Here is a 13,148-nt window from a genome sequence, read left to right on the forward strand (position 1 = left end):
AATTTTATAAAAAATAAAATGTGAATGCACTTATGTTAATTATGTAAACAAAAGTCTCTTATATCTGATTACTCAAAGATAGAGCGATCAATTATCATTAAAAATTGAGAAATACTAGTACCTAAAATTGAATCTCAAAACAGTTTCAAAATCACACGTGTTGGTTGATCCCGGTAATTTTAACAATTAAAATTGATAAATCACCTATGTCACCTCATTCTTATATTATTTTTCACTAAATTTCAAGCTCCCAGCACTACTCTTAAAAATTAATCATTTCTAAATTCTGATATAATTGAGGATGAGTTGTAATGTTGACTAATCAAAAATACAAAATAAATTAAATATTTAATTAAACACATACAATTTAATAAATAAATTAAATAAAATAAAAACATGAGATTCAGAAAATAATGAAGATAACAAACAGCTCTGAACCGCCATTACTGCATCAAATCAAACCCTAATCTATACATACACATATACATACAACTTGTCTTCATATATACGTAACTTGTGAGGTACGTTAACGGTATTTATTTCTCAGTCTTGACTTCGAATTTGACGATTTTTACTTGTTTTTCGATTTGATCTGAGCGAATTTGCGTTCGAATCTGATGATTTTGATGTTAATTGTGGTTTTTAAGTTGAATTGAAGTGTAATTTTGTGTTAATTTGAGTTGAGTTTGGTTGTTTTAGTGAAGTTGATGTAAGTTGAGGTTTTGGATTGGAGGTGCTGATGTGGAATTGGATTGGAGTGATTGAAGTTGTTTCGGTTGAGTTTTCGGTGAAAATATCGGGTTTTTTGTCGAAAAGAGGGGAGATTGTGGAATTGAGGAAGTGTGTGGGGAGTGAGTGATCTGGTGGTGTTTTTAAGTGCATTTGTCGTGATTGTGTTGGTGTAGTGTTTTGACGGTGCGAGATTGTGCAATCGAGTTTGTGTTGGACGTAATTGTGTTGGTATACTGTGTTGACGGTGCGAGATTGTGGAGTTGAGTTTGTGTTTAAGTGATTGATCTGGTGACTGGTGGTGTTTTTAATTGCATTTGTCTTAATTGTGTTTTGTATACTGTTTTGACGGTGCGAGATTGTGGAATTGAGTTTGTGTTTAAAGTGATTGATCTGGTGGTGTTTTTTACTGCATTTGTCGTAATTGACTGTTTTGACGGTGCGTTTGTGTTGGATGTGTTTTTGAAGTGGAATTAAGGAGATTTAAGTAGTGATCTGGCAGTTAAGGCGGTTTGTTGAATTACAGATTTTGTGAGATTAATGAAGGGAAGAAGTGTAGGATTTGAAGTATAATGACTGGAGGGTCATTAGGTTTACGAACGGGGAGTTATGGATCGTTGGTACAGCAACAGAGTACAAATGGTGTGGTACGTGCTCAGAATTTTATTGTGGTGCGGAAACCTGCAAAGATGTCGCTTTCTGGTTCACGGGAGAAAGAAAGGGTGATTCCGTATGTATTGAGACATTTAGTTCGGAGGAATGTTGTTATGGTGGTTTTGCTAATTACGGCTTTTGTGTTCTGTATGACAGGGTTCTTTAAAGTAAATAAAGGTTTGTGTTATTGTTGCTTTCTCTTTTGATTCTCCGGTGTCCAGTTCTTTACAGTTGTTATGTGAGTGGTGTCAATTGTATTATTTCTAGATATCATGCTGCATTGTCCAAATGCGGTGGAATATATAGACTTTAATCAGACATTTTTTGTTGTTTAATATTTTCTAGGGAATTTGTATAACATGTCCCATATTAAGGAGTTACTTTATCAATATATCCCATTTTATTTATTAATTATGAATATGTCCCATGGTTAATTTTTTTACTCATATATAACTCATATAAATATAATATATAAATATTTGTCACTAAACAAGACTAAAATGTCCCTAACATAAAAATAATACTAATTAAACACCAGATCAATTATTTGTATTCCATTATGTAGTATTAATTTTTTTAGAGCAACTATTTGTATTCCATTATGTAGTATTGATTTTTTTTTGTTGCAAGTCAGATGGAAGATGGAGGAGTAGAAAGGGTAGTAGGTAGTTTTCTCCTTAGAATACTACTTTAACCTGATGCCAAGTCCTTTATCCCGATGATAGTATAAGATAATAACTTTGTTCTCTGCTCTATATATGTTTTTTCATTGACGTTCTCTACTCTAAATATTTTCTGATGTTTCATCTTTTTTCACAACTATCTAGTGAAGTTGAACGGTACTAATGTAGTTACCATTTTTATTATATATATGGAATTCAATTCCTCAATTAAATTAAAACATGTTTTTTTAAAAAAAAAATAAATACATATTTTAGTATTAACACCATATTAGTATTAAAAATTAATATGTAATTTATTTCTACTAAAAAGTAATACATATTTAGAATTAATACTATTTTACTATTAAAAGTTAATACTTCTTTTCCTTTCTTTATTAAATTTCTAAGGAAAAAAAATTAGAATTAAAATCTATGTTACCCGGACTCGGGTATGGGTGTCGGACACAGGTTCGTATCCAAGTGTCGGACTCGGAAATATTCTGAAAAAATTACATGTTTTTGGCCTAAAATAAGTGTCCAAGTGTCCATACCCATGTCCGAGTGTCCGACACGGGTACTCGAAGCAAAATGAAGAGTCTGGGTAACTAAGATTAAAATTGCAAGTCACTACATATATTTGATAAATGAGTCCAACGTCCATACTTGCACGGACAATGTAGAAAGGTTATAGAAAGGTTACAAGGGTATATATGTAATTTAAATATTTAAAATAGCAAAGCCAACCATAGTTAGTTTGAAATTGTAAAAAAATTTGAATATAGGATATATTTATAAATACAATTATAAATGGGATATTTTCATCAATCAGTTTTTAAAATGGGACATACAGTAAAATTACGGCTTTTGTGTTCCGTATGTATTGAGACATTTAGTTCGGAGGAATGTTGTTATGGTAGTTTTGCTAATTAGGGCTTTTGTGTTTAAGTTTATACATACTATGTGGCTAAGTTAAGGACTCTTTGAAATCTTGATGAGAAGATTCCAAGAAGAATCATAAGGACACAAACCATAAATCTTTTGTTCTGGGAATAAATTACCGAAGCAAGTCAGAAGGGAGGGATAGGTTGATTTTCAGATTCTAGTTAGTACAAATATATTTGTGGTGCCTTGAGCCTTGCATACTTTAGTATTAAGTAAATAACTTATAACACATTCGTAATCACACAATCAGTTACTAATTTGGGATTTTTTTTAATTAACACAACTTTGAGATTTTTTAGTGGCATATTGCCTCACAAAAAATATAAATATTAAGTTTTTGGATATGTCAAGTGTTTATGCATGCTATCTAACATAAGTCATTATTTATTAATTGGTGCTGTAAGATGCGAAATGTGGTATTTTTATTTTGGATCACTTATTCATATTCTTAATCTTTCCTTAAACTAATTTAGTTTTTTTTTTGTTGAAGATTCATTGGTGAGCAACAGCATGGACTACTTTGCATTCAATATTACGTCAGAGTTTGCCAAGAAAGGAAGCAGCCTGATGGATAATTTTTCCGCAATGAACAGTCTGATAGTATGTGACGAAATTACTGGCTTTCCACCTCCTAATCCTCTTGATCTTAATTCTTCAGTTGCTACACCTGTTTTAGGATCTGTAACTGTTCAAAACAATCTATGTGAACATTTCGCTTTCCCTCCTCCCCCTCCTCCTAGCAAGAGAAGACGCATTGGACCACGACGTAAGATTTTATTCTTATGACGCTCGACGTACTTTAACCTAAGAAGATAATAATACAAGTCATACGTTATGTAGTTTGTAAATTCTGAATGTCTGAACTGATGAGTTTATGAATATGTCAAGCTGTTAATTTAGATAGAGAAACACTTTTGACTAAAGTATAGTATGAAACTTTTATGATCTTAATAGCCTTTTTGTTCATGTTCCTCAGCATGTCCGGTGTGTTATCTTCCTGTGGAGCAGGCTATTGCAAGTATGCCAAGCTCCCCATCCGCTTCACCTGTGCATCATTTAAGCTACTACCATGAAGCGCATCCTGTCAAAACTGAACCACATGGAGGCTCTGATTTTGGTGGTTATCCTTCTCAAAAGCAGAGGAACGATTCTTTTTCTGTTAGAGAGTCTATGACTATGCACTGTGGGTAGGTCTCTTGTTATATGAATATCGGTACCATTATAACATTCCTTGATTTTTTTTTCATGTACTTCATGCTTTCTGTACTTTTCCGCACCTCGTAGATTTGTTAAAGGATGTAGACCTGGTCACCAAACTGGATTTGATATTGATGTAGTTGATCTTCGCAAGCTAGAGCAGGTTCACAACGTCATAGTAGCATCAGCAATATTCGGTAATGTTGGGTCTAAGGCTTTCTTTTTTTAAGTTTCTACTTTTGTGATTGGCAACCACCAAAAACTCTGTATATATATTGTAATCTTTAACGTAGAGGTTTTTTGCAGTTTGATTTTCTTTCATTATTGCCTTGATTTATTCTTACAAGTTGCTTGGATTTTAGGAAACTATGACATCATTCAACAGCCCAAAGGCATTAGTAAAACTGCAAAAGAAAACATTCCTTTTTACATGTTTATTGATGAAGAGACGGAAGTATTTATGAAGAATTCAAGTGTCCTGGACAGCAGAAAGAGGGTTGGGATATGGAGGATTATCGTTGTCCGTAACATTCCATACACTGATGCAAGACGAAATGGAAAGGTTAGTTCTATTTATGTGTTCAATTCACTCCTAGTTTCCCAGTTTATTCCTAGGGAAAATGTGTTGATCATCCAGACTGTCATTCACGCCCCCTGTATCTTTTTCCTTTACATGGTGACAGTGACATTAATAAGTAAATCTCTGTGAGATGTCAGTGCTTTAAAGATTATATGATGGTTTTTTCCTATCTTGGGTCATGTGGTGGTGCATGACACCAAGCTCATTTTTGTTGCAGAAGCTATACACTGAATTGTCTTAGTGACTCCAATCTATAGTTATGCATTGGATATGGTTTGTTCTTTGTTAATATTTTTGCGCCCATTTGTTGGGACTTGGGAGAAGCTTTATAGTTACACAAACATTTGAGACATGAGAATATGAGAATAAGTGTCATGCCCGAGTGTCTAACATGGGTACGAAGGCCAAAATGGAAGAGTGAGGGTAAAGCGGATCTAGAGTGGGACCCCTACTGGATATTTTGACAAAAATTTTAATATATTTATATAATCTATTTTTATGAAATAACTTAAATGGTACAAAAAAATTGTATATTTTAATTATTTATATATAATCTATTTTGTACGATATAACTTAAATGGTAAAAAAGTGTATGGGCTTGATTGAAGTATAAATCTTGCGAAAATTACAATCTTCTTTGTTTTTTATTCTGATATTTCCATCTCAGGTGGCGAGAAAAATTAGTGTATGGGATAGATCAATTTCAAATTTCTCTTAGGGTACATATTTAAAATTGATTAATAACTTTATACATGTATGTACATATTCAGTGAGCTCCCACTGGAAATTACTTCTTGGTCCTCCCCTGCTCAGAAGCTTGTCTGTGTAATGAAAAGCCACTTCACTTGGTAGTATAATATTCTGAATAGAGATTTTATTTCTAAATTTACTTAAAATATACTATAGTAAAACTTCGATTTGTCAGGTTGCTGCTTCTGTTGTTCGTTTCTTTGCGTTTAAGTGTCTGTAGCAGTTTCGAAGCCTCTTTCTTGATGAACGCAATTCTTAAGTCTTTTTATGTTCTTCTATATCTTCCTCTCCCAACACAAATAAGCCAGTAGCCTTTTTATATTTTATTTCCATCTTAATTCCATTTTTCTTTGATTCTATTTTAACTTTTTTAGTCTCTCCTTTATATATCAAAACTTGGAGGTTTCCTTCACAACTTTATGCCAGCGAACCGTGATGTTAATACAATAAGATAAAAAAAAGTACATTGTTACCAGTTAATTCAAATAATTGATTTTTTTTCTTTGGACAGGCGAACGATAGATTGTTGGTTATTTGAAAAAGTAGATTATTATTAGTGTATGGTAGCTTCAGGGAATCTATCTCTCTTTGTCTTCAAGAACATTTTTGCATCTGGTTTATGCTGCATCGATGAGATTATTCAATTTGTTTAGTCGTTATTACTTTATACTTGCTTAGCAAGTTCCCGGAAATCTGTTAAAAGTTAAAAATGGAAGTCATAAGCTATTATTGACTTTGAGAAGCATATTAAAAGACTAAAAGAGGTGAAAGGACTAGAGAGTTGCATAGTGTACATGAAGTTGGAGTGCAGTTACACTCATGGGGGTTTTCTACATGAAATACCACTATGGTCTATGGGCGCAAACTTGATAGTTGATGTATAGTCTTTTTCTATCTCCGTCTTACATCCCTATCACTCCTTCCTGTCCAGAATTTACAAGTTCTTGCTTCTACAGATGTATTTAAAACAGAAAAACACAGAAGGCTGGCTTGGAGGACTAGGACTTCATATTAGACATTGGATATTTGTTATATATTTGACTGTTTCTGCAAATTGAAGGACTGAGTATGCTATGAACTGTTTTATGCCATTATCCTATGCATGTGAATCATCTAGGCAAGCTTATTAGTCTTTACTAAATAATGATGCATTTTTGACAGATTCCAAAGCTTCTATTACATCGCCTTTTTCCTAATGTACGATATTCTTTATGGATTGATGGAAAACTTCAGCTTGTCGCTGATCCATATCAAATTCTTGAAAGGTACATCTTATAAATTGTAGTGCATATGTTTGGGTTTTTTGAAAAACCAGTGTCATAATAATTACAAATACTGCGGTGGTGCATGCTAGAACAAGAGTGCATGTTACAATTATTAGGCCATTAATCAGCATTAAATTTTGTATGAAGTGAAAGCCGATTAATCAAGTATGCATCGGTTTGCGTATGCTTTTTCCTGCATCCTCTCAGGTTTTTGTGGCGGCAAAATGCTTCTTTTGCTATTTCAAGACATTATTCTCGTTTTGATGTGTTTGAAGAAGCTGAAGCTAATAAAGCTGCAGGGAAATATGAGAATGCCTCCATTGATTACCAGATTGACTTTTATAGAAAAGAAGGTCTTACACCATATTCTGATACTAAGCTTCCAATAACAAGTGGTAGGTTCATGTTTTAATGATCTTTAATGAGTTTCTGACAATAAATTTAGTGAAAGGTTTCAAGTTTGGATCAATTACTATGTAAGTAAATTTTTTGCAGATGTTCCTGAAGGGTGTGTCATCATAAGGGAGCACATTCCGATCACAAATCTTTTCTCTTGTTTATGGTTCAACGAAGTTGATCGGTTCACTTCGAGGGATCAGCTAAGCTTCTCCACTGTGAGGGATAAGATATGGGCTAAAGTTAAATGGGGTATTTTTATGTTTTTGGATTGTGAGAGACGGAATTTCGTGATACAGGTAATAAATTGAATTTGGTAAAACATATCTGAAATACCTTATCACTCACAACTTGTTAATTTTTTTCTTCATATCTGAATTTGGTAAAGCATGTATATATATGACATTCTGTGATTTATTTATTCATCAGGCGTGTCCATCCATGAATTTCTAATCTTGAAGGAATTGTTTCTACATAAATTAGCATACTTTGAACAAGATATAAGAAAGAGTAGCTTCACTTGGTACCTTGCAGAAGTTTAGCTAAGTAGTTGGGTTGTCATGTGATTATCCTAATTCTTGATGGATAGTTGATGTTCGCCTTTAAGCGTTTGTTTTTTTTGCATCTGGATATCCTTTTATTTATATTATAAAAACTAAGTGGTATATGCATATATTTTACAGGCGTATCATCGAGATCTGCTGGAGCTCATGCCTCCACCAGCTAGTATTGTACGTTACCCTCCACCAGTAGTGGTTCGTGAGAAAAGGAATGCGAGAACTAGTATTGTACATTACCCTCCACCAGTAGAGCTTCATGCTAATAGGACCGGAAGGACACCAGTGAAAAAGAATCCTATTAAACGTGGAAGAGATAAAAGACCCGGTCTAAGGCGGCATCGCAAAGTTGTATCTGGTATTAAAGAAAATACTTCAATATGATTCATTCACCTTTTTTTATATAAATTTATTTTTACACAATGTGCAATATAGTTTTTTTGGTCCCCTCATCCTTTCAGCCAAGTTATCCCACCAAAAGTTGGGATTGATTTGGCACACTCACTTAGAATGATCTGCAGAGAATAGCTGAATTCGATCTTTGTTCAAAACTTGTCGATAATTATTCATTTTTGTTGTAAATACTATAAATTAAAAAGATTTTGATACATCTTACCGTTCATTCTCCTGTTTACTGCATTACTTCCATGTAATTTGTAAACAAAGTTACAAGAGTTGTTACATTAACATTCGAAACAACCAGATACTAATAGATATTTTTTTTTCAGAGTTCTATACTTTTTGTGACCTGGGATTCCAAGTGCATTCTGCACTTTTGTTTAACAAGATACCTGAGCACTGTTTAGTGGAAATAAAATCAGAATATGCTTATGATTTACTCTGCTATGGTCTTTGGACAGTTGTACTTCACTACTTCAGCTCTCAATTTACTATTATAATGTGTATTGTTTAAAAAAATTACTTGGAGTTTTTAGCTTATATTTAAGAGTTTAACTCGAATATTTATGGTTTTAATAATATAAATCAGTAATGCATGAGCAAATATAATAGATTCCCTTAATTTTTCGACAAATGAGTTTTAATAAAAATATTTGTAAAAAATTATTTTTGTCTTCCTGATTATAAGGTTAAAAGTCCATGTCACACATACAGTTTTTAATATAACTTTCGCTTCTAATTTTTTTTTTATATTTTTTTTTGCACTGTCACAAACACAATGCATTCCTCGTTTCTAGATTTAAGAAACATAGAAAAATTGAAAATATATATAAAAAAATTCAATCCGAAATTGATTATACTGTGATTCAGGTCAGTATTGCAGATTTGTCAAGAAATTAAAATCTTATCATCATGTTGTGCACCTAACAGTCAACACATCTGAATTTGTATGGGATCTTATTAAATTCTGGTATTATTTTTTTCTTACTAATAATTAGGCTAATATATTACTTGGATCATACTTATTATAATATTAAATTAATATGTGGTGTCAAAAAAATTAATATGTTATTTTCCCTCAATTTTTCAGGCACGAAAAAATATCCTCCTACAATTCAAAACACAAATATTTTAATTTTTTATACCTAATTTAAAATACATGATATTCTAAATTAATTTATTATTAGTACAAATTTTCTTCTAGAAAAACATACTAAAAAAATAAAAAATAGATAGCCTCTGTATTATTATTACACAATTGACAATCAAAGTAGATAATATAGGAAACACATACAATTAAAACATCATGGTCTTTTCAGAATCCTTATCCATTAATTCTAGACTGTAAACTCAAAAACTGAGGCTGTAAAAACCTAAGCAGCAAGGTGACAGACAATCTCAAAGCAACACAACACTACTTAACCAGGCAAGCAAACCCCTTCTTTCGTTTTATTAATTTTATGTAGATTCTTGGGTTTAAGGTTTTAAATTTTCAGTTTCAAAAGATTCCAACTTTAAGTTTTGTGTAATATATGTAAGTTTTGTGTGTTATGAGCACTTTGTAGCAAAAAAGATTCCAACTTTAACTCCAAGACTTGAGGATTTAAACTTGGGTTTTGAAAGTGTGTTCTTGATCAGTCAGTTTGATTCAGTTCTTAATAGAATTCAGTTGAACTTATATATGTGTAGTATATACGTAATTTTTGTGTGTTCTGAGCACTCTGGAGCTAAAAAGATTCCAACTTTAACTCCAAGACTTGAGGTTTTAAACTTGGGTTTTAAAAGTGTGTTCTTGATCAGTCAGTTTAATTCAGTTCTCAATAGAATTCAGTTGAACTTGTATATATGTGTAGTATATATGTAAGTTTTGTGTGTTCTGAGCACTCTGGAGCTAAAAAGATTCCAACTTTAACTCCAAGAATTGAGGATTTGTAGTTGGGTTTCAAAAGTGTGTCCTTGATCAGTCAGTTTGATTCAGTTCTTAATAGAATTCAGTTGAACTTGTATATATGTGTAGTATATATGTAAGTTTTGTGTGTTATGAGCACTTTGGAGCTAAAAAGATTCCAAATTTAACTCCAAGACTTGAGGATTTGTAGTTGGGTTTCAAAAGTGTGTTCTTCATCAGTCATTTTGATTCAGTTCTTAATAGAATTCAGTTGAACTTGTATATATGTGTAGTATATATGTAAGTTTTGTGTGTTCTGAGCACTCTGGAGCTAAAAAGATTCCAACTTTAACTCCAAGACTTGAGGATTTGTAGTTGGATTTCCAAAGTGTGTTCTTGATCAGTCAGTTCAATTCAGTTTTTTAAAAATTTAGTTGAACTTGTATATATGTTAAATTATGGTTATGATTTGATGAGTGGCTTTAATCATTCTTGTTCTGGCACTTGAAAATTTTCAGGCTTGTTTGCTGAGTTGAATTGAAGTTGTGTTGTTACAAGTTTAGTGTGTTAATAAATGGGATCATATACTTTTCACGTTGTATGTATACTCCACTCTGTGGCAGCTACTACTTGTGGACTTCTATTGATGTTTTATACTAATGAGGTTTTTGAATTAACCCATGGAAGAGAAACTGCTGTTAAGTTAATGGGCTCGACGCCACATGATCAGCTGTTAATCCAAACATCTGATTCGTTTTCGGGTTTGCTTTTGTTTGCACTTGGATTTCTTTTGTTCATGGTGGCATTTGTTAAAGATAGAAATTTTCAAGGGTTTTTTGCAAGGGGATGTGTGTTTTTACATTTGGTTACTGCTGTGTGGAGAATTTACTTTATTAAGGAACTCGAGGATCTTGGTGGAAGTTGGTTAAGGCTTGTGGTTGCGGATATTGTCTTGGCAATGTCTTGGGTGTTCTTTCTTCTTTATACTTGGAGTGAGAAGCATGATTAGTTGGTATTATCTGGAAGTAGATGATCATGATTTAATCATTCGGTGATACTTTGTCTATTCATATTGAAGATGAATAGAGGGTTTCTTGATATACTATTGTAATTTTGAAGATGAAATTCTAATGATCGTTGGTTAATTGTGTGAGGTAGATTAATTACCTTGTTAGTTGTCGCCTGTCAGTATGATTGAGCAGATTGCAGGATGGTTTGTTTAATAGATGTTGAAAAGTACAGTATTACTGTTTCAAATGCTGAACAACTAATAACAGTATTAGACTTGGTGATTTTACTTCGCTTTTGGGAAAATAGTTCATCCATTATTCTCATGAAGTCATGGTCAATGTAAGTCTGCTATTGAGAAGCAATGATATGGGTAATTTGCATTTTCTGTTTCCCTTTAATGTCTAAATGCTTATGTTGCCTTCCAGTCTCCTGGTGGTGGACTTGGACTCCCATGTGAGCAAGTCAAAAGAAGTGGTGAAGTGTGGTAGCAAGTGCGATAAATTTTTAGCTCTCTGTAATAGTTTTTGAGTAAAGATAGGCTGGTCGACATGGTGTTGGTGATTAAGTGCTATAAAAAGTTTAGCTCTCTGAACTAGTTGTGAGTTGAGATGAGCCAGTAGTACCCAAAAGACTAATATGCTGACTAGTTTTAGAATTAGCAATTCCCAACAGACAAAGGTTACAATGATCTTAGAGTTATAGTTCCAGATTAGCCTAGAGATGTGTTAAGGTCACGGAAGGAGCAGGGCGTTTGTAGCCTAATAAGGAGGCTAAAGGTCTTTCATAGCTCAAGTACCCATCTGCTGTGTATAGATCTGCGACTTTTGTCTATAGAAATTGTAGCTAAAGTCAGTCATTGCTTGTGTACAGAGATCAATGTTAACATTTCTCGATTCACCTACAGCAAACATCGATATTAATATCCCCCTCATGAAGTTAGCTAATTCCATTGAAGCGGCTGCAGTTTGAAATTTGGAAGCAAGGCTAAGTGGAGGCCAGTGTCTTCTCTGAATTCCAAAATGGTACTCTCTGTCTCTGGTACTTTCTCTTTTTAAAATATCAGTTGGTGACTTGGCTGTGTGTTATTTTATTGTGTTCCGTAATGCATATGAATGGTAAGATTAGGGGAGATCAGGGATGAGTCGGTTTTTATCAATACAAATTTATAGATTCATAACAAGTTACAATGACTGAACATATATAGTCGCAGCTCACACGAGTCGTGACCATATATAACACGCACAAACACGAACACGAACACATTTCAACAGTACTTAGTGTTACAGTTACATGACTTTTATTCTATAGATAGATAACAGGGATAGGGGAATTAGTTAATTAACCTCATGCAAGCAATGCATGCACAAGTAATTAATTAACTAAATTCCATTTTAGCCGCTTGGCTTAATGGCCACCGCAGGAGCAGTTGTCGCAGGTGCAGCTGGTTCCGCACTTGCACTTCCCGTCGTTCTCAGACCCCTCCATCATTATAGTCTCGAAAGAGCTGCACACACAATTAGTTTCCCTTAGTTAGAGTATTCAAAACTTCTCTAGAACCAGAGAAAATCTCAATTCACAGTTTACGGCTTCAAGAAGAAGAAGAAGGTACCTTTTCACAGTCTCGACAATCTCAATGCCGTAGCTGTTCCCCTTCTTCCTGCAATTCATGTATTTCTATTTGTCAGTAAATATTGCTTAACAAACACCATATGTCTATTCCATTAGTATTGTTACCATTGCAAAAACATAGTATATATTAGTACCATACTATGTCTATACCAATGACTTCGGTTTACTGGTATCACCCTCACTTCCCTTACAGGATGTTGAGAGGTCGAATCTTGTCAAAGACAAGATGTGTGTGTGTAACTGTGTTGATTAAAAAAAGGTATTCCCTTACAGGATGTCGAGAGATCAAATCTTGTCAAAGACACAAGATGTGTGTGTGAATGTGTTGATTATTAGAAGAAAAAAAAGTAGTAGCAATAGCATGACAAGATCGATAATATTATAGTCTAGTGAATTTTAATTTTCTCGGTAAGAAAAGATAAACAAGGTAGTAGCAATAGTATGACAATCTCGATAATATTATGGTCTAGTGGACTTTCTTTTTCTCGG

The 13,148-nt window shown here is 33.3% G+C and overlaps 1 protein-coding gene and 1 long non-coding RNA gene across 2 annotated transcripts; both read left to right on the forward strand.

The window, feature by feature from the left end:
- The first annotated feature begins 394 nt into the window (after nucleotides 1–394).
- LOC141706761 (putative hexosyltransferase MUCI70) lies at nucleotides 395–8,354 on the forward strand. Its single transcript, XM_074509590.1, has 9 exons — nucleotides 395–1,560; nucleotides 3,478–3,753; nucleotides 3,964–4,174; nucleotides 4,272–4,381; nucleotides 4,547–4,746; nucleotides 6,676–6,779; nucleotides 6,987–7,174; nucleotides 7,275–7,474; nucleotides 7,859–8,354. Exons 1-9 carry the CDS (start codon nucleotides 1,302–1,304, stop codon nucleotides 8,114–8,116), a joined length of 1,806 nt encoding a protein of 601 aa, XP_074365691.1. The 5' UTR covers nucleotides 395–1,301; the 3' UTR covers nucleotides 8,117–8,354.
- A 1,057-nt stretch (nucleotides 8,355–9,411) lies between these two features.
- On the forward strand, nucleotides 9,412–12,316 carry LOC141706762 (uncharacterized). The gene is made up of 2 exons (XR_012568886.1): nucleotides 9,412–9,557; nucleotides 10,538–12,316. It is a non-coding gene; the product is annotated as an uncharacterized LOC141706762 (long non-coding RNA).
- The last annotated feature ends 832 nt before the right edge of the window (nucleotides 12,317–13,148 follow it).

The sequence above is a fragment of the Apium graveolens genome, chromosome 2 (genome assembly GCF_009905375.1).
Source record: "Apium graveolens cultivar Ventura chromosome 2, ASM990537v1, whole genome shotgun sequence".
NCBI lineage: Eukaryota > Viridiplantae > Streptophyta > Magnoliopsida > Apiales > Apiaceae > Apium > Apium graveolens.

Excerpts from the sequence above, each read along its gene's own strand:
- LOC141706761 (XM_074509590.1), top strand. The coding sequence starts at position 1,302 with ATGACTGGAGGGTCATTAGGTTTACGAACGGGGAGTTATGGATCGTTG. Across the intron at positions 4,382-4,546 it reads AGTAGCATCAGCAATATTCG|GAAACTATGACATCATTCAA; the intron begins GTAATGTTGGGT and ends CTTGGATTTTAG. Across the intron at positions 7,175-7,274 it reads TAAGCTTCCAATAACAAGTG|ATGTTCCTGAAGGGTGTGTC; the intron begins GTAGGTTCATGT and ends AATTTTTTGCAG.